Source organism: Siniperca chuatsi, linkage group LG20 (genome assembly GCF_020085105.1).
Source record: "Siniperca chuatsi isolate FFG_IHB_CAS linkage group LG20, ASM2008510v1, whole genome shotgun sequence".
Lineage (NCBI taxonomy): Eukaryota > Metazoa > Chordata > Actinopteri > Centrarchiformes > Sinipercidae > Siniperca > Siniperca chuatsi.
The window spans coordinates 13,773,924-13,800,960 of record NC_058061.1 but is presented as its reverse complement, the minus strand read 5'-3'; the positions used below and the strand labels follow the sequence as shown (position 1 = coordinate 13,800,960).

The 27,037-nt window shown below is 39.0% G+C and overlaps 2 protein-coding genes across 5 annotated transcripts; both read right to left on the bottom strand.

The window, feature by feature from the left end:
- Window positions 1-98: 98 nt before the first annotated feature.
- Window positions 99-10,776, bottom strand: mmp25b (matrix metallopeptidase 25b). Its single transcript, XM_044178763.1, has 11 exons — window positions 10,646-10,776; window positions 10,425-10,516; window positions 6,726-6,858; window positions 6,441-6,591; window positions 5,141-5,445; window positions 4,753-4,932; window positions 3,901-3,985; window positions 3,536-3,618; window positions 3,169-3,321; window positions 1,652-1,945; window positions 99-1,361 (listed from the first exon to the last, which is right to left on the bottom strand). Exons 2-11 carry the CDS (start codon window positions 10,506-10,508, stop codon window positions 1,105-1,107), a joined length of 1,725 nt encoding a protein of 574 aa, XP_044034698.1. The 5' UTR covers window positions 10,509-10,516; window positions 10,646-10,776; the 3' UTR covers window positions 99-1,104.
- Window positions 10,777-14,109: 3,333 nt separating this feature from the next.
- On the bottom strand, window positions 14,110-26,899 carry pax10 (paired box 10). 4 transcript variants are annotated; one of them, XM_044177605.1, is made up of 11 exons: window positions 26,788-26,899; window positions 25,977-26,013; window positions 25,402-25,604; window positions 21,761-21,871; window positions 20,722-20,940; window positions 20,344-20,538; window positions 18,557-18,639; window positions 18,290-18,446; window positions 17,864-17,937; window positions 16,282-16,414; window positions 14,110-16,124 (listed from the first exon to the last, which is right to left on the bottom strand). In XM_044177605.1, exons 5-11 carry the CDS (start codon window positions 20,825-20,827, stop codon window positions 16,024-16,026), a joined length of 849 nt encoding a protein of 282 aa, XP_044033540.1. In that variant the 5' UTR covers window positions 20,828-20,940; window positions 21,761-21,871; window positions 25,402-25,604; window positions 25,977-26,013; window positions 26,788-26,899; the 3' UTR covers window positions 14,110-16,023. The 4 variants fall into 4 exon arrangements, with proteins under 4 accessions (XP_044033540.1, XP_044033541.1, XP_044033543.1 ...); XM_044177606.1 differs by lacking the exon at window positions 25,402-25,604 and having other exon boundaries at window positions 26,788-26,897; XM_044177608.1 differs by lacking the exons at window positions 25,402-25,604; window positions 25,977-26,013 and having other exon boundaries at window positions 26,788-26,811.
- Window positions 26,900-27,037: the final 138 nt, after the last annotated feature.

Here is a 27,037-nt window from a genome sequence, read left to right as displayed (position 1 = left end):
GTATCATGTCATGTGTATCATGAATGTGGACCATGAGATAAGTTTTAAGAGGTTTCTCAGTTGTAGCCAGAGACAAAGATACAACACAAAAAGGAAACTGATATTAAGAACATTTTAATGATGATATAACAGTCACTTAGAAATTGTCCCATTTGTTGATTTCTTGCATACAGACCTGCAGCTACAGTATAACATACATACCATACCTTAATTACTGTAAGTGCGGCCTAACCTGAGAAACACATTACAACCTAATAACTTTAATCATAAAATGATTTACTGCATTACATCTGCAGAGCTTAGCTCCACCTCAAAAGCACCACAGTGACAGACGTCAGCAAAGTTGAATAATCAGATAAAAAGATACAATTGTTTTTTGTTGCATGATAGTAATTAACATCATTGTAAAAGAACTAAAATGTGAAAAAATGAAGCTTGAATGTGTATAAATGTCACACCGGCTACTTCTGTTTAGTCATTTAGCACAGTTTTGCTCTTTTTCTTGTTTCTTTAAAGGTTCAGTGTGTAGGATTTAGTGGCTAACCATTTAATGGGTAACCATTTGAGTACAGCATCACCCTCTGCTTCCAAGCGTGTAGAGGAAAGTATGTATGCACACCCACAAAAGAGCTCTGATAAAGAAATTGACTATTGCACTTAAGTATGTTTGTGTTGCCTGTTTACTGTCCAAGCATAAGTTGGTTGTGTAAGACCTCATTATAAGAGAGTAGCTGGATTTACTGAATTTCCATGCATTCTCCTCTACAGGCTCCATGTAATCCAAGACTCACTCTAGAAAAAGGAGGGATGGAAATCCTACAAAATCTACAATTTTCACAGGTCAGCAATATGTTCTGATAAGGCAAAGTATTTACAGTAACATGATACATGTAGGCCTTATGTTAAAGTATAAGGCGGATATTTAACATATGCTTATTATATAACTAGTATGTAATCTGATTCCAGTTTGTGGGTTGTAATGTACTGTGCGTGATGATGTGAAGAGCCTTTATTATCCTCAAGTGGATTAAGGGAAGTACAAAAACAGCCTGCAGCCACTTCGTTTTGAACACGCATTAAAAAAAACTTTCCAAACTCAGGTGTCTATTTTCTAATAAACTCATTAATTACCAATATAACAGAGATCAGGATGAGCCAGCTGCTTCTTAGAAATGAAGATGATCCGCTTAAGTCACACTTGCACTCCTTTGGGTTTCGAGGATTGGCTGCAGTGGGGCTTGCAGGCAGAGCTGGACATCTGAGCCAGTCTACAGCGATGGATTTAGGAGTGACGACATCTTGGTGCAGTCCTCCATTCTTCAGCACCCAGTAAAGGTTGTCCTTGAAGAAGTAGGCATCTCCTAAAGAGCAGCAGCAGTGTATCTCTCAGGTCTTTGTTTTTTTAATCACAATGAATAAAACATCAGCCTATTAAATAGCAACTAGAATAGAGATGTTACACAAAAGCAGTGGTAGTCAGTAACTTACTTGAATATTTCCATTTTCAGCTCCACAACATTTCAGTGCAAAATATTGTACTAAAAAAAAAATGTCACCACCTTAAAATAACCTTCTCTATGGTTTTGTTTTTTTTATCTAGCACTGCTATCAGAAACTCATCACATATTTATGCCTCTGAACACAATGTTACCTTCTACCCAGCTGATGATGTCATCTATGTGTGAGGGCACTCCTGCCCAGAGGTTGGTATTTCGTGGGTAGCCCTCTTCTCGCTGCCTGGTCACCTGTTCGCCCTCACGGCTCTCGTCAAACCTCCAAAACTCCCCACCGCTGAACAGGTAGGTCTTGCCGTTGTGGGCCCAGACGAAGGCTGCCTCCACCTTGTCCACCAGCACCCCACTCTTTGTCCGCATTCCCCATTCAGAGAGGGGCCGAGGGTAACCGCTCATGGCCACCGTGTCCTTGAAGACCCAGTACTGAGATCCTGGAGAAACGCCAGAAGGTGTGAGAAAGAACACTTTACAATTTGTTTGTGCAAATTAGAGTCAAAAAGAAGTTTGTAATGCTTACAAATAATCATGAACAGTTGATGGTTCACTGGTTCAATGTGATTGTGGAATACTGGTTTCTTGTGGATAAATATTTTTGTTTTGTTTATTAGTTTTGTTAATGAGGCAGCTTAATTTGAAAAAAAGGTAATTATTGATGATTTGGCAGTATGAGAACAAGCAAAATAACACACATAAAGCCTCTGGCTACATACATAGCTTTATTTCCTGTCCTAAGCTGACTACTGGGAGGAATCACCCTTCTGTCAAGGGTGGTTGGTATTGCACTGCAGCCAGAGCCAATGATTAGCATTTTTGGCATGTCAACCACATTGCTCACTCCAAGTGTGCCACAGAAACGTAAATACAGTAAATAAAACTGGAAACACCGGAAAACACCTCACTCTTTATCAGACAGCTGTTAGGGAATCCAGAATGGCCACTTGAATCTGTGTTTTTTGGTTTATCGTCTTTTCTTGGTTAATTCTGTGTTTATTTGTGTATATATATGTGTGTGTTGCTGTATGACAGAATCAAGTCAGATGACTTAAACCAATATAAGTTATGACAGCATAGTGGCAACTTTGGTGTCTGTGCTAGTGTCCTTAAAGGCAGAGAGATGAAATAGTCCTATTCCATAAAGACACTGTACAGGATATAAACCATAAAAGCCATAAGTATGTTTTTTAGGCTACAATCACTATTTGTTAAATATAACCTGTCTCTAGTAGTTACTGTATTTTAGTTAAACATTTTTATTTCTAACAACTGCTGTTGAGATTATTAGTTTAATAATTGTTCTACAGGGACCATGTTAACATTTCACCACTTTCAAAATATTCCATTAAATTTTATTTATACAGCACCAATTCATAACAGAAGTTATCTCATTGCACTTTTCCTATAGAGCAGGTTTATTCTTTATAGTCTTTATAATATTATTTACAGAGACCCAACACTTCCTACCAAGAGCAAGCACTTTAGCGTCACTGGCAAGAAAAACTTCCTTTTAAGAGGCAGAAACCTCAAGCAGAAATAGACTCACATCAAGACGTGAGAAAAATCAACCATATTCACACCTTCTACTGTGACTCAAATTTCCTATTACCAAAATTAGATTGACCAAAACCATACATAACCACAGGATTTAGTTTCTCACCAATAAAAAAGATGATTTTGTTGTCGCTTTTCCTCTCATACACAGCGTCGATCTTGTTCGTTCCTGGTGGGAGGCCGATCCAGAAGTTTTTTATCTGAGCCGGATTGAGGGACACCAAAGACCCGTCTTGCTTAATTCTCCAGAAGTATGCACCTTTTCAAGAAAAAACAGTAAACAGACATCGACATGACCAACATGTGATAAAGGGCATCACCAAGTCTATGTATACAACTTAAGTAAAAGCCAATTCTGAATATATTTTTGTTATATGAACAATGCAGACAACTAACATGATTTTGGAGATTTTGAAGTACATTTTTATTTTGTGAAATTTATTTTTTGTGCATCTCTGATGGCTTTGTCTTACCTTTAAAAAAGAAGACCTCTCCCCTGATATTTGCCACTGCGTCAAAGCCTCCCTGACAGCGGTCATCAAATGAGGGGTCAGAACTGGGACAGAAAAAGTTTAGTCAAAACTCAAATGATATTTTAGAGGATGTAGTTTGATGAAAATTCACTAGAGGGTGCAACAGGACCAAACACTGTCGTCACAGTGAGGATCGATGAGAAGGCTTTTATCTTCATCCACTGGTCTTAAATTACTCATCATCCTTCATTTGCCCGTGAGTAAACAGAGTGCATGGATAGGATATTCATAGCTTGTAAATGCAAAGTGCTTATTGTCTGGATGGATGTACAGTAGTTTTCATTGTTTCCTCTTGCTCTACTCACAGCTGTGTTGGTCTTGCAGGAGGTGGACTGGGCAGGCGTGGGAGGTCAGGATCATCACCACCTGGTGGCCTGCCATCCTTCACACCTACAACAGAATGGTGACAGCAGACAATGTTGAAAGATGATGACAGCATTAGAAAAATTGTGTAAGCAACCCACATTGTTCTCAGTAGCCAGGGGAGTTTGACACGGAAGGAAACTCTTGACATCCTGTCTGTGTCCCCTGAGTGCACTTTTACACACATTAAATAGTATATTCTATACTTGTCTTGTCTTCCAACAACTCAAACATTGTCACATTCATACACTGATGGCAGAGGCTACCATGCAAGGTGCTAACTGCTGATCAGACAGAAACTAATCATTCACACACACTCAGACACCAATGGCACAGCCTTCAGAAGCAATTTAGGGTTCAGTATCTTGCCCAAGGACACTTCAACATGTGGTCTTAATTTAGAGTTATTTTAACACTTGTGGTTTTGTGTTTAGGTACCTAAGAATAGACCATATTTATTAAGTGTTATTAAGGGAGAATGGCTGTTCTTATGGTAAAGTCAGAACTTCCATTATTTCAAATAAAACAATAAAATAAAGCAGTTGGAGGAATACAACGTTCTGAACAACTGCGAATATATACAGTAAGCCATTCTAAGCCCAACGCAGGAGTTTACCCCAACTGTTTCCTCAAGTTTCATCTTTTAACTAAGATGAAGATCAGACAAACACATAAACGGAAATTAACCACACCACATTTCAACACATACTGTGAGTGGGATGCAATGAATATCACAGACATCAGTTTGAGATTTACTCTGATCTAGAATGTAGTTAGTCCAACTGGTTACTGACCATAAAGCTGCTGGATGGCCAGCCTGTCGTCCAGGGCCAGCCGGAAGTTGGGAATGTCTCCCACAGGACCCTGGTAGTACGGCCTCATGATGGACGGATCAGAGGAGGAATGGGACAGGCCCAGCGCGTGGCCAAACTCGTGCACAGCAACCGTGAACAAGTCTGTATTGATGCTGCCACCTGAGGAAGTGTGAAGCAAAAATGTTACTGGATCACATAAAAGAACATAAATTGGGTTTGATGTCACTGAATAAGCAGACGGTCGAAGGACTCTGTTTACTTTTTTGAGTACAATAGATCACTTGTCATTATATTTTGTGTGCCAGTAGACAGACACATCTTGAGTACAGACATATATTCATCCATAGTGATTTCAGTCAGTAAATACCTCCATAGCTCCAGATCTCATGATCATCAAAGTGTGTGTCACCCGCCACTTCCTGCATTCCAGGGTAGAAGGCGTGGGCCAGGGTGCCACCCTGCCCGTCAAAAGGGTACCCGTCGTCGTGATACAAGCGTGAAAAAGACACTCTGATGTCCCCTTCAGCTGCCGCCCCCCTGCTGTCACTCGGAAGCTGATGGAAACTCAAGGGGGCCACGTCGCTCCAGGCTTTGAAGGCGTGAGTCAGGATGCTGTTCACCAAATTGTCAGGCAGACCGGGGGAGAGGGAGGGCGATGGGTAACTGTGGACACTGCAGATAAGAATAGATTTTGTATTACATCAAAGTTGTACACTGTTGTTGTTTTAACAATCCTGTTCACTATGCATTGTCTGTAAGATTTTTGTTTTGTTTTACCCTTTGTTACCCGTTTTGTGTTTTGTTTATTGTCATTTTAATACATACCACATGTTTCAAAGTTCATCAAGATGAGTCTGTTAATGAATTAAAATTTCTACAACTTAAAGGGATTTGTTGGTTTTCGAGAATGTTGCTATTTTTCCTGCTTAACATGTTCCTTTCATTACAATGAAACTATCTCACTAGAGGACCAAATGTGTATTAATCTACAGCTGAAAATTGTCCCCAAAAATGCACTGAGCCTTTCCTAAAAATTAAAGTATATTTTTGTGAAGTTTTACATCTTCAGTAGGAACTAAGTGGCTTGGGGCTTAGTGCCACAGACAAGTTAGGGAAGTAGGAGAGTAATGAGAGATGGACTGACACATTTGGTCCTCTAATGGCACTTTTTAAACACAAGCAAAATAAAGAATAATGCCAGCCTTAGTTGATTTTACTCTTTTAAATCCCATTTAAATGTGTCCATACAGTGCATGAGATCAAACATTCATCTTATTAATTTCTCCAAAGATGGATCCTGATATATTGCAAGGTGCTAATTTAACTATTAACAAAGAAATTTAAAATGAGATATAAAATGTACAGTCGACATACAGCTAGAACATGCTCACAGCCACAGCGCTGGAAGCAATAGCTCCAAACAGTTTGTATCTGCTTGTGTAAATATTTGTTTAGAAAGATTGTTGGACTAACACAAAGATTTCCAGTTTTTGATCCAATCTTCAAAGTGTACGCAGGGACACAAAAAAGGCAAAATGCTATCGATAAGCTTGTGTGACTCTGGATAAAAACAAAAATCAGTACACTTCCCCAAAACCTAACTTATGATATATAAAGCTGTATGATTCATACTGGAAAGAGACACTGTAACATGACAGGAAACACACCTCCATGTGAGGTCTGTCTTATGCCACTTAAGGCCTGACAGGGCATATCTTTTCTTCCTCCTCCTCCTCCTCTTTCTCAGCATGTCCTCACTCCCATCAATATCAGGGAGGGAGCATCGTGGTGTGGACATGAGTTTGAGTGTTTCACTGTCTGGAAGAGAAGTTGATCACATGTTGTATGATGAAACTAAAGAGCAGATTACAGGAAGTTTGAGACCCTGGGCATGTGAAATCTAATAAACACATTATATATTGTCCTGATAGATGAAGTTGAGAAGATGTTACCGAGCAATCCGGTTTCCTGGACCCCGCCAAATCTCTGCATGACACGAATGGCTTTCTCAATCCCCTCTTTGGTCTGCAGTTTACTTGTGCGCGGGTCAGGAGGAGGGAGGTAGCCATATCTGCTCAACCAATCCTGGACAGAAAACAATGAAACCAGAGGAAATTTCGTAATCTGCGACTTCCCAAAAATGATTATGACAGCACAGGATGATGGGCAAGAATAAAAAAACCACATTTGTTTCCTTTGATGGTAAATTACTTCTTAGTTAATGCACCATTATCAAGCTCCTAACCCCAGAGAACCAACAATATCTCTGAAATCCATCTCTTGTGATATAAATCAATGTAAAGATTACGGCAAATGCTGATGTCATGGAGGCTATTTAATGCACTGCTCCATTTGTTACTATACAGTGGTGTGCAAAAGTGTTTGCCCCCTTCCTGATTTCTTTTTTTTTTGCATGTTTGTCACACTTAAATGTTTCAGATCATCAAACAAATTTAAATATTAGTCAAAGATAACACAAGTAAACACAAAATGCAGTTTTTAAATGAAGAATGTTATTATTAAGGGAAAACAAAATCCAAACCTACATGGCCCTGTGTGAAAAAGTGATTGCCCCCTAAACCTAATAACTGGTTGTGCCACCCTTAGCAGCAGCAACTGCAATCAAGCGTTTGCGATAACTTGCATTGAGTCTTTTACAGCGCTGTGGAGGAATTTTGGCCCACTCATCTTTGCAGAATTGTTGTAATTCAGCCACATTGGAGGTTTTTTGAGCATGAACTGCCTTTTTAAAATCATGCCACAGCATCTCAATAGGATTCAGCTCAGGACTTTGACTAGGCCACTCCAAAGTCTTCATTTTGTTCTTCTTCAGCCATTCAGAGGTGGTGGTTCCATTTATCACAGCAAGTCTTTCAGGTCCTGAAGCAGCAAAACAGCCCCAGACCATCACACTACCACCACCATATTTTACTGTTGGTATGATGTTCTTTTTATGAAATGCGGTGTTACTTTTACACCAGATGTAATGGGACACACACCTTCCAAAAAGTTCAACTTTTGTCTCGTCAGTCTACAGAGTATTTTCCCAAAAGTCTTGGGGATCATCAAGATGTTTTCGGCAAAAATGAGACGAGCCTTAATGTTTTTTTTGCTCAGCAGTGGTTTTCGTCTTGGAACTCTGCCATGCAGGCCATTATTGCCCAGTCTCTTTCTTATGGTGGAGTCATGAACACTGACTTTAACTGAGGCAAGTGAGGCCTGCAGTTCTTTGGATGTTGTTGTGGGGTCTTTTGTGACCTCTTGGATGAGTCGCCGCTGCGCTCTTGGGGTAATTTTGGTTGGCCAGCCACTACTGGGAAGGTTCACCATAGTGATGGGAAGTTCGGCTCTTTTCAGAGAGCCGGCTCTTTTGGCTCAGCTCCCAAAGAAGAGCCGGCTCTTTCGACTCCTGAACGACTCTTAATTTAGGATTTTTTGTAGGCCTTTATTTTACCATAACTTTGCAAAAATTAATGGTTTGTGTGTTGAAAACCCTTTCATGTGCAGTGTTTTTATGAGAATCCTTATAATTGCCTAATTTTGTGCATTTATTCTGTAACCCTAACCCTAACTTGCAGTGGACTCCACTGCAAGTTAACGACACTGAGTGGAGCGCCACTCCATTTCTCAGCACCCCCCTCTCTGTTTTTACATAATGGTATGATCCCATATCCTCACATCTGATTGGCCTCGATGCCATTACTGACCAATCAAAACAAAGTTCTGCCTTGAGCAGAGCTCAGGCTGAGCACTGAGGTAAGCAGCGAAAGGAAAAAAACTGGGAGCCGGCTCTCACTCAATGCGAGCCGGCTCTTCTGATTCACTACAAAGCATCGGCTCTCAGAGCCGCATCTTTTGCGCATGACACATCACTAGTTCACCACTGTTCCATGTTTTCGCCATTTGTGGATAATTGCTCTCACTGTGGTTCGCTGGAGTGCCAAAGCTTTAGAAATGGCTTTATAACCTTTTCCAGTCTGATAGATCTCATTTACTGTCCTGAATTTCTTTGGATCTCGGCATGATGTCTAGCTTTTGAAGATCTTTTGGTCTACTTCACTTTGTCAGGCAGGTCCTATTTAAGTGATTTCTTGATTGAGAACAGGTGTGGCAGTAATCAAGGCCTGGGTGTGGCTAGAGAAATTGAACTCAGGTGTGATAAACCACAGTTAAGTTATGTTTTAACAGGTGGGGCAATCACTATTTTACACACGGCCATGTAGGTTTGAATTTTGATTTCCCTTAATAATAACAACCTTCATTTAAAAACTGCATTTTGTGTTTACTTGTGTTATCTTTGACTAATATTTAAATTTGTTTGATGATCTGAAACATTTAAGTGTGACAAACATGCAAAAAAAATAAGAAATCAAGAAGGGGGCAAACACTTTTTCACACCACTGTTAAGGCCCAGCATGTTCCTCACAATACAGTGTGTCAGCCTTTTTTCCCCTCATTAGTATTATATGATCCTGTCTGAGTGAATTGCTTGATGTAAAAGCAGTGTACAACTGACAATTGCATACAGGCAAGCTCTATTCAGAATAACTGGACAGAGAATGGACTGCAGGTGAAATAAGCTGATACATCTGTGTGGTATTTTTCCTGTAAAGCAAAAGTCAAAACAAACAAAATCTGTTTCTTAAAAGTGATTTTGAAACCTGCCCTTCTTCCTGCATTGCCTCCACCCTTCTGCTGCAGTTGCAGTTGAAAGGAAAAGGTGTTGGCTCACTAGTTGGTGGGTTTCACACTGCAAAAAATGTCTACCTCAAGTTGTTTAATTTTCTACTCGCTCCTTATATTTTATTTCAAACAAAAACAGATAATTCTTGCTATTTTTTCAGCAAATTCTGTTGTTTTATTTAATTTAAAAAAATTATTTCTGACAGATTTTGAAATAGTCAGCTCACCTTATTTTTTAGGTACAAACAAGCTGTATTATTTCACCTAGAAGACTGTTGACCTCGGTCAGATTTTCATGCATGTGGAGCCCCAGACACCAGCAGCTTCATACAGGATGCAGACTAAACATGATGATTCTTATAGTAACAGAAGTGAGACTTTTTTTTCTCATACACAACACAATGAGCTCATACATGTGAAGCTGCTTAAAGATAAGGAGTATCCAGTAGTTAAATAATAACTACAGTATAAATTCTCTCTAAATTCCTCCCAAACGTCCAGATTATTGCTCAGTAGGTCATACATACCCTGTTATAATGGAATAGGTACCCAGTAGTTAAAAAAACAACTACAGTATAAGAACATATGTAGTAATTTTTCTCAAAACCTGCTGATGGTTTGGAGAAGTCGCCATCACTGTATAACTATTTGTTTTTAAATTGAAATGACTGGGACTTAAAATGCTTCATTGGCACATAAGTCAAAATATAATCAACAAAGTGATACATATCCTCCACTAGCCTATCATCGCACCTAAGAATTAGACTGAGCAAACACAAGCCTATGATTTCTTTAACTAAATTGTATTTTTTCCCATAGAAAATTAGACAATTATGATGCCAAGTAAATACAACACTCAATCACACATAACATAATTAATCAATAATCGAAGGACAGCTACAGGGCAGCCACACACACACACATTTAAGAGTTTTAATAAAATGAAATGTTTTCTCTGTATTACTCACCACAGCTCTACTGTACTGGTCTGGCACTGCTGATGTGCTTCCCATTAAGGTCAAAACCATCCATAGCAGGAGACCCAACTCCATTCCGGCCACTGCAAAAAAAAAGCCCCAATATTATCAGAATACGTATTAGTTGGAGGAAACAGAGACATTTCTCGTTCCTAACTGCAGCAGCTTCCTCCAAACCATCTTAAAGCCAAGAGAAGTGAAACAAAGCTCACCGTTGTTTCTCCTCCAAAGCCTCAGTCTCTCTGGGGACTAGGCTGGGCTTGTCGATCAGTCGACTCTCTTTGTCTCAGCACTTCCTCGCTGACAGTGCAGCGAATCGTTGGTTGTGTTCTTTCTCTATGCGTCCGTAATGCGCGCATCACAGATTTCTGATCTTCAGAGCTGCGCGTTGCTTCAGGTGAGAAGGTGAAATGACGCTAAAAGACAGTATTAAACACTTATCACAGCAACAATCAGTTTCTTCTCCATCTGCTCATTGCGATATTCTTCAATCTCTAAATTAAATTAAAACTTAATTTGGTTCCACTTTCTAATATGCCACCCTCTATAAAGTGTTTAAAGGCTGTAACTAATGGCTTCATTAATTGTTAATACATTATATAGTTATATAAGTTACAAGCCCTTAACGGGAACACATTTCTAATCAGCTAGCTGCTATTATAAAGTCATTAATAAATGCTTCTTACAATGATCCATGAAGTCTGCATTTGTATATGAATCAGTTGTTAATAAATGAATGATAAATAAATGGATTTTGGTCCAGATGTAGATTTGGTCAGCCCTGTTCCAGAGGGTAAGTTGTCAAACTGTGTATTGGATGGATCTTTCTGATGAATTAAAGAGCTAAAAGACGAGGCAAGTGCCATGCTGGGTTGAGCTAGACCGATAAATCTTCAGAGCATGGCTGGATTCATTTAGAACCAGATTATGACACAGGGCCCCTCTGCAAGACAGGGCCACAAGATTACTAATAATGCAGGACCCAGTTGATGTCTTTTAGTGTTGCAAATTCACAAACAAATTTGCAAGATATCAAATTACCAAAGAGTAACTGACACACAGTGAACCTGGGGCTTTTGGACCCCTCGCCCAGTTGGTGATCCAGCCTTGCAGCCATGTTTTCATATCAGCTGGTATTAATTTATTGCAGATATATTGATATCAACGTATATGTCAGCCAATAAGTACCAAGGAATGTTGGAAATGTTTGAGTTTATTTTTTGTCCTGCTTAGTACATATTTCGGTCACAATTCATCAAAAATGTCAGCCGTCTGAAGGCCTCCTTCAGATTGATGGCTTGCTCACCTCTGGTTCAACAAGTTGTTGGGTTGTCAACATTAAAAGCACTCAGCAACACTCAGTACTGTAATCTTGCAGACATTTTGAATGTAAAGCCCTTTAAAAAGGGCTCTAAAGAAATTGAAATGAGGTTTCCTGGAATAAGAAATGGTTATTCTTCTACAAAATCATGTTTATCATCACTGATTTTGATTTTCTTTGGCTCATAATTACTCTGTCTGAGAAAATGTTTGCATTGCATTTGGTTTTTTGTGCCCTCCTAAATGACATAGTATAGATATTTTATGTTATTGTCAACGTCATCTGTGTTTTTTTAATATTGAAGTTTGTCGTAATGTATTGCTCTTAAGTACAATGTACATGTTTTCATTGTGTTATCTACAGAAGCTCAGGTGTGACAATATTAAAATGAAATTATATTCAAATTTGCTTATACCAAACAGACATGGCAACCCTGGTGAAAAACCAGAGCAGTAACATATGTTCTCCCATTGGTGTGTTTCAGTCAATTGAATGTTATATGCAGCCCAGAGGGTTTGATTTCAAAATAACATGAAAAATGACATTTTCTTAATGTCATATTCATTAGAAATGACCTTAAATCCAGACACAAGTCCAGTTTGCAATTAAATTTTCAAGTTAAGGTTGCATATTGTTTGCAAATTGGAAGTCCATTTCATGTTCATGTTCATTACATAATCATTGTTAGCACTGTTATGCTATAATGATTATTTATGTTCAATATTAATGAACAATATTAATTACACACAAATTTAAATTTGATTAGATAAATTGATTTTAATTGGCCTTCCTGGACTTCCATATAATCATGGGGGGGTGAATCTACAACAATATCAGTCAAATTGATTTTAAAAATGAAGAGTTAAAGGTAGTTATTTTCAACAAGAACTGTTTTGCCAGTATTATTCAACATAAAGTACTTATAATGCACTTGAGAGAAACTGGTGACACTGCGTTAAACTGGAGTGCACCGGAATCTCACATCTCATCTTAGAGTCAGTGGGTCTGCGTGTTCATTCTCTCTGCAAAGCATCACTGATATTATCTTTCCCTCGTCTTTAATTTCTGTCCATCCTCCATGGGCCCAAGTCAGTCATTCCATTAGCACATAATGCTGCCCTGCTAATGGTTGGCCAGTTTCCGTCATGTCCTCTTCATGTTGCTGCACCAGTGGAAAACATGAAAGTCTTTTAGCTGCTCAGCTTTTAGTAGTGGTGATTATGACAGGCACCCATTCATGCTGTTGTCTCTTTGAAGGCATGTGGATATTGTTTTAAGTGTTAGTCTCACTCCTCCACACTGACCCTCAGATGCAGCTGGGGCCTGCTCCAGAAAGCAGGTTTAACAAACTTTGATTGTAACCCTTAACTCTGGTAAACTGAGAGTTTACACTACACACACATTATATTTTGCATACTTATCGGGTTTGCAGTTCGTTTGGTTGGTTTTAACAATGTGCCAAGCATTTCCAAGTCCAAAAGAGTACCATAGTAGGCCTACATCATATTGACCGACATTTTTTCTTCATCTTTATCTTAAACAAATAAAATATCTTACACCTGCAATAACTGTTTTGGCCACTTGGGGGCAGCAGAAACAAGCTGTAAACACAACATTGACATATCCTCACCATTTAAGTTGATATGGTGAACTTGTTAGCAAACTCTTGCCCATTTACACATCCAGTAGATAGAGATCAACATTAGCATTCATTTGGAGTCATGTTTCTGCCCACTTGATTAAAGCAAATCCAATATTCATTCTCCTTTAACTGTGTTTTGGTCTTCATCAACTCCTGAAGGAAATATCTGACTCATTAACTGCTAAATGCTTCACTATGTTCACCCGCTGCAGTAGTCGCTAACTTTGTCAGTCTATCGTTTAGTGCTGGGCAGGTATTGTACAGTGGGTTTTTAGAGCTTACTCACTAAAAACAGCTCCCTGCGGCTGTAAACTATGCTGATGAGAGCAGCGAGAAAGAGTAAACAGTGAACAGTAAAGTTGGGTGATAATCCTTTGTGGGTTCATCACTATGAGCGACCCCTTTTATATACAAGTAGACATGTGATCCATTGTTGATATCATCAGAATGATTGTGTTGATTAATGTTACTACTGCCACAGTCACCATGATAATGATGATGATGATTATCTTTAGTTTAAAAAGAATGTAATTGATACCAAACAAGATTTTTCACATCATAATGAATTTGCCTAAAGATCTTATTTAAATAATTTTAAACATCAAGTCATACTGTCATGTTAAATTATCAACCTATTTTTTTTTTATCTTGAACCACACGAGTGGTAAGGAAAATGTAATATAAAATCCGAAATAAAGACCTTCAAATTTATATTCATTTCACACAGTTTTATTTTCATTAAAGGGATCCAAGGCCTTCACAAAAGGGTTGACTCTTGGTAGCTATACAGTACTAACACAACACACAACAAACAACAACAACAGAAACAACACAGAGGACTTATGTGAACGAGTGAAAAGACAAATAAATAAGAGTTGAAAGACATTTCATATGAATTTAAACTGAGATGCATCAACAAAACCAATAGTCAGAGGAAAGTGAGCAGAGGTTAAAACCCTGCAAGATACAGTAACGCTTTTGTACAATATTCGATTATTTTCTGCAAGTAGCTGATTGTCTATAGCGGCTTATTTTGGTCATGCACAGTTGATAATGTCATTTCTTGTATGGACAGTGTTGCAATAATTTCACAGTTTCTCCATTTTTAAAAAAATCTCCTCTACCTCCAGCTTTGATTGTCTCGCAAGCAAGTGTTTGCATTTGATTTGCATTTGGTTTGAAGACAGCCTCTTTTTTGTTTGCTGTGTAATGATGCTTGATTGTCACTGGCTGATGGATATACTTCATTTGTGATTGTGACAAAAGATTCCCTGCCAATCCAAGTGTGTATCACTGCTAATACTGTTATGGAATTGCTTTTGTTTTTTGATGGATCTGATACAGAAATTATATATATATAAAACAAAAAGAAAACTGCTATATTATAGTTTTTGGCAAAAATCTGTGATACCTGTAAATATGTAATATTTTAGCTTAGTATCAGACAATATCAATATTGATATGCTGCATCCCTAATAATGTATTTTAACAAATTACGTTTGTGCTTTGAAGATGAGTTGAGTCCACAACGTGTTACATTCTTCCCTCCAATAATATTTGACAATATTCCACAGTAATCTTCATCATACACAGATGTCTGTACAAAAATATGCAGTATCAGTCTTAGTGTAATGTTGCTGGCAGGGTAGGTAGGATTTACTTTTTTATGGTACGTTTTTTTGTTTTAGTAAAAGTGATTGCCATAAGCAAGTCTAAAATCTTCACAGTAGCCTCACACAGCTTATGCTTAGGGAACAAGCTCGCTATATCACAATATCATTGAGCTGCTCAAGTAACAAAAACTGAGGTTACACTTCACAATTCAGACATCTGCTGGCATTTACTTAGTACCACTGAATCACTTATCGAAGCATTTCTGTATGGTAGAATTATAATTATAACCCTGACATTTGCTCAGCATGTATGAGCAAAAGTTGTTTCTACTTTTGATATTTGAAAACTTCAAGCTGCAGGCTGCAGTTCATAAAGCTGTTTTATTTTTATTTTTTTAACTTGGGAGACATTTAAGTTTATGGGCTGAGAGCTTGCAGTAACGTCAGGTCAACTCCTTAACAGTTTATAATTCAAACCTCAAAGCAATCTTCTGCTTAAAATAATTTAAGCTCAAAAGTCCGCTTATGTATTACAGCTCTGTGTAATAAAGAGTACATTTTCATTTTCTTTTTCCCTGTTTTTTTTTTTGGGGGGGGGAGATCATGAAACTTTCAAGTAAAAGCCAAAATGTTCCACACAATAAAATAACCCTAACTCTAACCCTAACTTTTGAAGGGTCGAACGCTAATTCTCAGCTATCAGGTGATAAAAACTTGTTGCATCTCCACAGACAGTAACCCTCAGACCTCAGCCCTAGTGCAACCTGATAGTACTAAGCAAATACCAGTATAACCAGAGTACTGTCAAGTGCAACCAAAGCTGCTCTTGGCTGAATTTGTAAACATTTAATGCATTTCGGGGTCTGCAACTCATTGAGGCCCCTCTATAGCTCAGTCCTGTGCTTCCTTAAAACCTGTGTGTCCCCATATAGTTTTCTTGACACTTTTTTGTTACATGCCCTTTTTTACCCCTTCTTCTTTTGTGTTGCCGGTTTGGTGGCGATTGTCTGTTGTTCACTGTAATCTGGCCCAGTACTGACCCAGGTTATGACTCATGCCCTGCTGCTCGGTTCCTGGAACCTGGACCGGCACTGAAACGCCGGGCGATATGAGCCCTGAATGGAAGAGATGGAGAAGAAACAGACAGTTAGTAAGACTGTGGAGTTTAATTTAACGTGCATCTCAGCAAGCAGTCAGCGACAACAGACAGACATAAATTAAGTGTCTCCGCCCCTGTTAAACTGAACTCATATCTACCTCAGAAACACTCACCGGTGTTGGAGTTGGCCGAGGGCGGAGTCTGCAGATGAGGGGAGGAGTACGCCGATGAGTCAAAGCTGCGCGGGGCAGAAGGGGATGGAGGTAACATGCAGGAGTAGGAGGAGGCCGACTGGGGAGGAATAGACTGAGACATAAGACATAAGGGTGGAGGAGTGAGGGAGAAGAAGGATTTGGGTTAGATTTATATTGAAACAACAAAAAATGACTTTATTTTATCTAAGAAAACTTATTTTTAAAGTTGCATATAGCCAATGCTATGAACTACACCATGTACTGTAAAGGTAGCATGGTTTCAGTTCAACCACATGGAGGTGCTGGAGTAGTGTTGGGAGTATGGAAGGAGTAAAGCACAGCAGGAGCAGGAGCAGCAGCAGCTACATATGCTTTATTTATCGTTTGACTTTCTATTTTCTAATCTTTATGTTTGTCTTGTTCTACCTTTTCTTCTTCCATTGATACTGTATAATTTTAAATTGTCGTTTTTTATTATTACTATTGAGTGTGGACCCCTGGAAGCTAATGGGTATTCAAATAAAGCATAAAGGATTACTAAAACAAGCAACATATTAATAAATATTATTTAATGCACAGATGTTAAATAATATTTTCTGTCACGGTGTGCAGACTTTTCAGTTTGTCTAATGTATCGGTTTTGAAGTTTGTGCATGACGTTTCATTGAAGAAGAGAGTCGAGCACTTATCTTAACATTCATGTAAAACAAGAAACAATGTGTGTATTTTCATGCTGCTGTTGAGGCTGTTATGATAATTTGGAACAATTAAAGCAGTGTGGATGATAAGTGGTGTGTGTTTTATAAATGTATCTTGATCAGGCAGCTTTGTAACTACTGCTTCTGTCAAAAATGTCTTCAGGTTGTGCAGAGCACTGGGAGACTATCTAGTTTTAAAATTGATTTCATTACCCCATCATTATCCCCAAACAATGGCTAGGCCTTCAAAGATCTTTTGACCCCACCGAGTCTTTGTGCATCTCCAGTTTCTTGTACTGGGTGCTCTGCCTAAAGCCATGCAAACACAGTCACATTTCCATTTCCATCACCAACATCTTCCAATTCCAACTGGCAATCTTATGATGTTATGGGTGAGGCTATTTTGCTGTACGAATCTCACAATTCAATTCATACCTAAAATCACTGTATAATTCACATATTTCCAGATTTGCTTCCTTCTGCCTCTTATCAGCTTTGTGTGTTACATTTAGGTTACCTTGCATTATTATTATTATTATTATTATTGTTAAATAATAATGACATGGAATTTGTTATCGTGAATATTATAATTGTTAGTAATTTGACTTGGGCAACAGCAATATTAAGAGTTTTGATAAGAAGAATAATACATTGTGCTATTATTATTAATATTAGAAGCAGTAGTCATAGCAGTAGTAGTAATATCCTCAGTAGTATTTATTTATTTCCATATTTATTTCTATTCTCGTATGTTGTATACCCTTTACGTAAAGGAGTTAATAAACAGGTTCTGCTGTGAGACGATGACCTGCTTTGAAAAAGTTTGGAAGGTGCTGATGAATGATGAATGATGAATGTCCAACCTGGACTCCAGATGAGAAAACTGACAGAGAGCTGTAGCTGGGCAGAGACGACTCAGCCTGACTCAACATGGACCCTGGAGAGAGACACATACACACACACACACACACACACACACACACACATGTTTACACACGTGATGGGAACGTCTCGCAGTGGAAATGTTATAATATAGATGCACTCTAATGGAGAAACTCTAATGGTTTGCCTGCTTGCAAATGTAGGGGAGCTCTGAAGTTTGTAATTTTAAACTGGTTATATAATAAATTAAGTTAAATATATAAATCATAGAGAGTAAATGTAAACTCTTGCTTTAGATATCACTGAAGTGCTATATGAATGAGCCAATGAACACATATATTTTATTTAGAGAGTAATTATGAGTCGAAGTAAAAAGTCGTCTTGCAGTGTAGCAACCTGGTGTTTACCTGAACTGCTGCCGTGCTGCTGATGATAGACAGATGTGTTGAAGGAAGTGGTCAGAGGGGCTTGGCTCTGTGAACAGGAAGTCACACCCCCTGACCTCCTTTGATTGCGCAGCTTCTCCTCCCTCCTCCATTTGGCTCTTCGGTTTGAGAACCACACCTGTCAATCAAAGAGTTCTCTACATCATGTAGGGGCATATATATAAAAAAAGACTACTGCATGTTGATACAAGTTGAGCATAAAAATAAAAATTTAGAGAGTTCCCTCACCTGTATCCGGGCCTCTGGTAAATCAATCTTGTTTGCCAATCTCTCCCTCGCAAAGACATCTGGGTAATGTGTCCTTTCAAACTCTGTGGAAGATATTAACTAATGTCAAACACACAGTGTGGGTCTTAATCAAGGACGACAGGACTACTGGAGAGCAGCTCGCCTGATAACCCTTGCTGCGCGGTGTTAACATATTTTGCATTCATCTGTGCATCTGTCTTTTTATGTGAACGGGAAATTCAGGCATTACGTAGATTCAGATGAAAATGTTGTAATCACCTATTGATTATCTGATTATTTTGACAGATATTAACCTGCATATCAGGTAAATTACTGCTTAAGATCAGCATCACTAATTACTTTGCCATGGAATATACAAATCCAGGAAGCTGAGATGTATCCTTACAACCGTATTTGAAATATTTATCTGTTGCACTTTGCATAAATTATTTATCATTATGGAACACGCAGAAAGTTCAAATGAAAAGCTTCAAGTTGAGACCCTGCCTTAGGCTTAGCACTTAGGCTGACTAAAACTAAACTGAAGAAAAATCCTTATAGGTTTTTATTTTGTCATCATTTAATCTCTCAATTCTCACTTATCAGCATAAGCATTTTATTAAAATGATCAGTATTACTATCTGGTATATTACGGCATTTAACAGACACAGAGGCTTGACGTAAGTCAATTCCTGACTCAGCAGTTGTTTAAACAACAATCAGTTCGTATCAATGAGACTTTCTGTATCAGAGTATCATTTCTCATTGTGGCAGTTAATTTATAGTTGACAAACTGCTGACATTTTTGTTGTTGACAAGTCGAAACGAGAATATGCCTCACCCTCTAACTGACAGTCTGAGTCACCATACTGAACTCTGGAGTTTCAGGTTTAGTATGTCTGAAAAGGCAGCAGGATGGGTGATTTTTTAAATATATATTGCTGAGCATATGATATTAACAGATTACCAGCACTGTAAATAACTGAAAACTAAAGTTCACACTGGTAACACATGGTTAATAAATCCATATTGCACAATGATAACAACGATGGCTCTGTAAATTAAGCCTGTCTCACAAATTGTTATAATTGGCTTGGTTATAATTGGCGTCTGTGTCAACACATGATTGTTATTGTGCCTTGGCCGTGCACTGAGGTCAGTGTACCTCATTAATGTCATTTGCACAAAGTGACCACAGTGATACATTTCCACTTGGCTGCACAGTGGACATTGCGTCCTTATTTAGCTCAAGGGCCTGCTGCAGCCATATCCAGTCAAGGGTGGCTTTCTGATCCCTCTCAGCGGATATCAGGCTATGAGAGCCAGATCTTGCTGCATAATACAACCACAGAAATGATGCATTATCAAAACCCTGCTGTACATGCCGCCAGAGGCTTTTTGGGGCAGATCAGGAATATTTGTGGAGTTAAGATTCTGGATAGTTTGCATCTGGAAGTGATCGTGGGTGATGAGACTTGCTCTCCCTTGCAGGGATTGATACAAATCCAGTCCTACCAAAATATTTCTAGTGTTTCATGTACCTTGAGTCAGTAATCAGGCCCAATACTGATAATGTTTGTAATTTCTCATATTTATGTCCCCTGCTATTTACCAAAAGGCTGTAAAAAAAGGTGTAAAGACTATAATCCAATAACAAAGGTGTTGGCAGGGGAAAAAAGCAGCAGAACAAGCTGCGTCATGACACACTCTGGTCTGACTCGTGCCCATGGAGGGCGGCGATTGGCTGAAAAGCAAAGAGAGCACTGTTCGTGCTTGCATGGCCTGACCTTTCTCCAGAGCCTCGATCTGCTCCTGTGTGAAGCTGGTCCTGTTCCTCTGCAGCTTCCTCTTGAGCTGAAGCCTCAGCTGAGACTCCTCGCCTTCTTCCCTCTCCACAGGGACTCCTCCCCTTCTGCCTGTTCCCCCTCCCCCTGCCTCTCCCCCCATGCTGCCCTCCGTGTCCAGCAGACAGCCCTCAGACACTGGCAGAGAGGAAGGTGACAAAAGAGATGTGGGAGCGTCAAGAAAATTCCTACCACAGAGCGTCCCAGTTTAGAATGACAAAATGTAAGAGTCATGCTTTGAACTAACAGGAAGCTGGTGCCACAAGTGCCAAGCTACTGCATTTATCTGAGCATTGACATGTGTTGGAAATGTCCCCTCACCTGTGCTGTGTTGTGTCTGAACGCCAGTGGGGTCATGGTACCAGTTGTTAGGCCCACTCCAGTTTGAGCCGCTCTGCAGGTTCAGCATGGTTAACTTCTCATACATGCTACGAGTGTCCAAACCACCATGAAGATAAATAAAGGAGTCCTGTCCTGTGCGTGTCCACCCCTGTTTGCTGTCACCTTTGGCTCCCTCCTTCGATCCTCCAGTCCTTCCTCCTGGAGGGGTGGGGGTGAAGAGGAGAAAAAGAAGGAGGGATTCATATCGCATGAGTTCACACATGGTCGGCATTGTGTTGAATTAGCCTCATGATGACAGACAGAAATGGAGTTAGTTACATGGCCGCTGTCGTAACGTGTGTGTGTTATGCATTGGTATGCTAGTATACCATGGGGAGCGAAGGTACATTAAAACCCACTCTGAAAGCCATGACATTTATTATGCTACTTGCTTTTAGCTCTATCTTTGCTGGTAAGCATGAGCATGCATGCACACACGCGTATGCATTAAAAGACACTGCATTTATATGTAGCCACAAACTGGCACACACACACACACACACACACACACACACACACACACACACACACACACACACACACACACACACAGTGGCTTCATGAACACGATCTACCATAAGACATTCTAACCAAGACCATGTTTAACTTTCAGTATGACAAAAAATCCATAAACATCATTATCTGCCTAAATTAATATATGTTTAAGTCTGAGATTTCCCCTTTTTTGGAAATGGAGAAAGGAATGCAAAGGTCAATGCTGAGCCAAATCTCACAAACTACTGCAGCAGCACGATGTCAAAGGTCAAACTTCATTCATTTGGATGAAGCAGCCCCGGAACAACAATTTACTTGTCCGATTTTCAATTAAATTCCAGAAATAAATTTATGAACAATGTTGGCGGTGAAGTAACTTGTCGTCGATCCCGAAGCCTCAACCAAAGTCCACGTTAAAGAGGTGATCTCAGCACAGAACGATACACGTAAAAGCACTGAAAAGACTTGATTTTTGCGAACTTACCAAGTGTCCAGGTGAAATGATGCGGGGGTCCTGTGTGTTACTTTCCTCCACTGTGGACCTTTATTCCCCTGATCCCCCCACGTCCCTTGTTCTCCAGCTTTGTTGACAATACTGTGTGTGTGTGTAAAGGAGAGAGTAGGAGAGAGATGGAGAGAGTTAGACAGGGTGAGAGAGAGTGAAAGAGGGAGAGGGGGGGCTCTGGAGAGAAATGCGTCTGCGGGCACTCTTGTCCTCCAAGCGATGGAGAGAGGGGGTGGTGGGGGTGGGAGGGTGAGGGAGAGAGAGGGAGAGAGAGGGAGCCACCGAGGGGTGACAAAGTGAGTCAACATCAGTGTCAAGTTTGAACTTAATGCCAGCGAGAGGAGGGGGAGGCCGAGAGAGTAGAGCATTAAGCACAGATAATGGAGAGATAGTAGATGATAAATAGATGATGGAATTCAATTTTAACCATAAATTGCACATAAACACTGAGTATAATTAGCAGTCAAGTGTGTTAGTATTTTATACAAACATATGTGCAACCAGACAACTGACATAATTAGATTAAACTCAGTGTTCACACTAGCAACACTGAGCTGTTTTAAAACTTTGATAAAGCTTTGAAATGTCCACATATCTGCTAGTGCATTGTATTGTATTGCTATTGTAAAATACTGCATTCAGCTAATAGATATTTTTAGGCAAGAATAAAAGATTATTGGGAATTATCATGATAATGAGGAAATTAATATTAAGCTTAACAACACATTGTTATATTGATTTTTCTTATCTGTTTAAGCCACTGAAGTAGTTTTACTACATCATAGCAAAACAAATGTACGGTATGTAATAAGAGATATTTCTCGGTGATGATGAGTATGATGTCAAACATTAAAAAAAACATGTTATGCTTCATAAAAAACATTTATGTAATGAGGATATATTTCTACATAATGATAAGTCATAGTATTAGGCTTAACAATACATTATAGATTTTTCAATCTAGTTGAGACACTAATATGATAAAGATGAAAAATCATGTTACAAAAGATCATGTTACAGTCTGTATCATTAATCATTAAAACAGAGTAAAACGTCTTTATAACCAGATATTTGTTAGGTAAAGATGAGCAATATTCAGTTTATCAATAACTTGTTTCATTGAATTATATTATCTAATTTGATATACTAGTGTGATTAAAATGTTGATGTCTAAATAAATCACATTAAACCCTATTGAATCCCCAGATATTTGCTGGATAAAGATAAGTAACATAATTCATTTAGCAACATCAAAAACCAAAATATTTTCAAAAATTAAACATGATAATATACACATAAAATAAGGAAAATCCTTGTTATCCTTGTGTCAGTTAAAGATGCTGTTTTACAAAAGCATTCATTTGTCTTTGAGTTTGGGCTGCAACTAACTGTTTTCATTATTGATTTATTTAATTTTTTGTTGCTTAATTGTTTGTTTCACAAAACGCCAGAAAATATTGAAATTTCTTGTTGCCTTTTTTGGCGATCAGTCCAAAACCCAAAGATAGCCTATGCAATTTACAATAATGTCAGAAAAAGCAGCACATTCTCAGATTTGTTTGGTATTTTTGTTTGAAAAACGATCGAAACGATGAATCTGCTAGCAAAATAGTTGCCATTAATGTTCTGCCGATCATCCAGTCAATTATTTGATTAATCGTTTCAGCTCTATGTTAAGTTCTGCTTCTTTTCTTATTTAGTTATTTAATCCTAGCACCAGTGTTTTAGGCCTACAGTGCTGTAAAGACGCTGTAGGTGGGCAGGTGAAGTTACGACAGTTTAATTTTTAACATAAGAGCTACAAAATGCACAGAGACTGAGTAACAGCTTTTCCCAGAACACCTGTGTATTGTTCCCTGACTACAGAGGTATTGTTCTCCTGCTATAACACACGGAGCTTAAAGCTATGAGACAATAAACAAAGGCATTGTCTGGCCCCAGAGCGGGTTAAAGGAGCACCATACAGAACGCCTTGGCGATAGACACACAAGGTCTGATGTGAGGCGTAAGTAATGACGCAGGTATGACGGTATGTATGGCAGAGTCAAAGAGCGAGAGCAGAGTAGAACCAGGGTTTAAATATATCTCTTTGCAGCGGAAGGGAGAGAAGAAGAGATGGAAGATGGAAGCAGGGAGGCAGAGGAGAGAGATAGAGAGAGTGAAGAGGAAGTATGTGACTTTGGGGTGGGTGTAGGGGCTTGGGGATGGGGAGGGTGCCAGCTTGTTTTATTTCCGGTTGACAAGACTTTGCGCTCCCTTTCTCTCTGTCGCTCCCTCTCTCTTTCATACTATGCTATTCTTTCTCTGCTGCCCCCATTGCTCTGCCCCCCCCCCTTCTCTGTTACTTTCCCCCGAGACGTGCCTTGGAGAAAGGGAAGGACTTGACAAGTTCAAAGGTAAAAAGGAGTAAAAACAGTGGTGGAAGAAGCATTCATTAAAGTACCAATATCACACTATGCAAATACTAAGTAAAAGTCCTGCGTTCAACATTTTACTTAAGTAAAAGTACAGCAAAATATACTTTAAGTTTCAAAATTAGTGCTCATTATGCAGAATGACTATGTACCATTACATATATTATTATTACTTGTGCATAAACATACAAGCAACATTTTAACGTGTATAGCTGGCTGAGGGGGAGCTCATTTAAGCTACTTTATCTAAGATTGGGTAGTTTCATCTATTACAATTCCTATTTTACAAGATCATCATAAATCCTAATCTGCAAAGTAACCAGTAACTATATCTGTCAAATAAATGTGGAGTAAGTATAAAGTAGCAAAAATTGGAAGTACCCTAAAATGTTACTTTTGTACAGTACAGTACGTGAGCAAATGGGGGGGCAAAGAAAGTAAGTGAGTGAAAGTTGAGTAACAAAACTGCTTGGTTAATTTAAAACTAAACCTAAAAACATGGTATTAACCCACCACATACCCTTCTCATCCCATCCCATGTTTTCTAGCTGGTTACCCTTTTGTTTTTCTTTTAGAAATCATGGTTGCATCTTATTGTGTTCCAGCTGTTGGAATGTGGCTTAACCTATGTGATCTCTATGTGCTGAGTGCAATAATGTGTGTGTGTGTGAGAGAGAGAGAGAGAGAGAGAGAGAGAGAGAGAGAGAGAGAGAGAGAGAGAGAGAGAGAGAGAGAGAGAGAACGCGTGCTTCACTGCAAAGATTCATGTAGCTCCAGGACATGCATTTTTTTAGTGCATCTTGTTAGTTCATTCCTGTCACCTCTCCCCCCCCTCTCTCTCGCCATCCCTTGCTTTTTCAGCCCTGAAGGGGGGATGGGGAAGGGGTGGTGGACAGGGCTGGGAGGGGAGGGAAGGGGGAGGCGGCGGCGGTGGAGGCAGTCACCATGGTTACAATGCCACGACAAATATTCATCAAGTCGTTAAAATAAAAACAAAAGGGAGTGCATTATAATTGCTCTTACTGACTGGATCCAATAATGCGTTCATATATTATGAGTGAGGGGAGCAGAGTGGAAAGGGCTCGCACACAAAAAGACACCGTTAGTGATTAAAGAAAAGTGAATATCTGCTGACCTGCAGGCATATGTGACACACTCACTCACACACATTTCAACTCTTTGTATATAACTTTATTTCTCCATTACCTTTTTCTGGAATTCCCTATGAGTACTTTCGTGAGTCTCTCCTCTCTTTTCTCTTTGTCCCTCCATCTCTCGCTCTTCCTCTACTGTTGTGTAGCCCCAGGCGATACTGTGATGTGTCCTCCCTCTGTCCCTCCCTCCCTCTCCCTCTCTCTCTGTCCCTGTCACCTTCAATTGCTCTGTGAAACTAGACACACTGCCTGGGGCTGGGAGGCAGGGAGGGAGGGAAGGAGGGAAGAGAGGAAACAAGAGAAGGAAAAAGAGAGACAGCTTTATAGACAGACAGAAAGAATAAACATTTGGTGTCATGTAAGAAAAATAGGATAACCACAGCCCAGATGTGTGGCACACTCTAAAAACCAATCAAATGAGTTATGCTAATATTCACAATCCAGCCAAAAACATAAAACGCTGGGAAGTGAAACATTTAATCAATTACAGACACACATCTACCCAATTTAGGACAGTGTTTGACCTTTGACCTGGGTGTTTTATCCTACTTGTCTTTCAATCAGTGTATTAAGATGCTGTTTATCTTGTGTGTGCTTTAACCCAGTTGCTTCTCCTACAACATATACCTGTTAAACTGGTAGCTGTCATACTTCCCTCCAGGATCTAGGGACAAGGAGTACTCCACTGAGTTAATGGTTTAAACAAGTTCTAAAGAATGCAGTGGAATTAATATAATGCCTATTATAGTAGGTATAATGTCAAAAACTGATGTAAAATCAGCAATAATAACTTTTAAGAAGAATGTAAAACACATAACCTAACAGCCTGGTTTTATGATTTAACTTTGGTTACATTGGAGGTGGCTTTTTAGCCATAAATTGCTCATAAATATTGAGTGCAATTGGCAGTCAAGTGTGTTAAAAAAACAGAACCCAGATAAATGACATTATTAGATTAAACTGAATGTTCACATTTGAAGAGGCTAATTTTTGATCCTCATTTAAAACCTAAAACATAGAGTCGATCTTTCAGACGTTGACAAAGCTTTGACATGTCGTCCACATGTATCTGCAAGTTTGCAGGAAAAAAATATAAAATATGCCACTGTAAAATATTGCATTCCGCAATTTCACGCAGAAGAAGACATTTAGGTAAAGATAGATGATAATAATAGACGTAACAACACATTATTATATTGGTATTTCTGTCTGATCGAGCCATTGATATGATAAAATGTCAAAAAACATTTTATAAATCAGTGTAAAACATAAATAACTCACAAGAAACACAGGCTATGTAAGTCAAATAAAACATCCTATATAGCATATAACATGGGAGTAATCCTTGCTATACACATCAACACAATGCAACGTAAAACAGTTATACAGAAGTATAATTATATCAAAAACACATGGACTACTGCATGTTATTACTTACCAGCGTCTAGGATTGAGACCTGTGTAGGCCTATAAACTTTTGTATAAAACAGGAAAGTGCAAAAAGATTTGAGAAGGCGTTTCGCAAATTCTTTGCATAATGACACTTTGACGGAACAGTGAAAAGGGCCATTTTATTCAGCAAAAAAAGCGGAAAACGTAGTTTACCTGTGACAAATCAGGCGGAGTTTCTGATTTGTCCGCGGTTACATTCCTTTAATTTCATTGACTCAGGTGGATTAGGAAGGCGG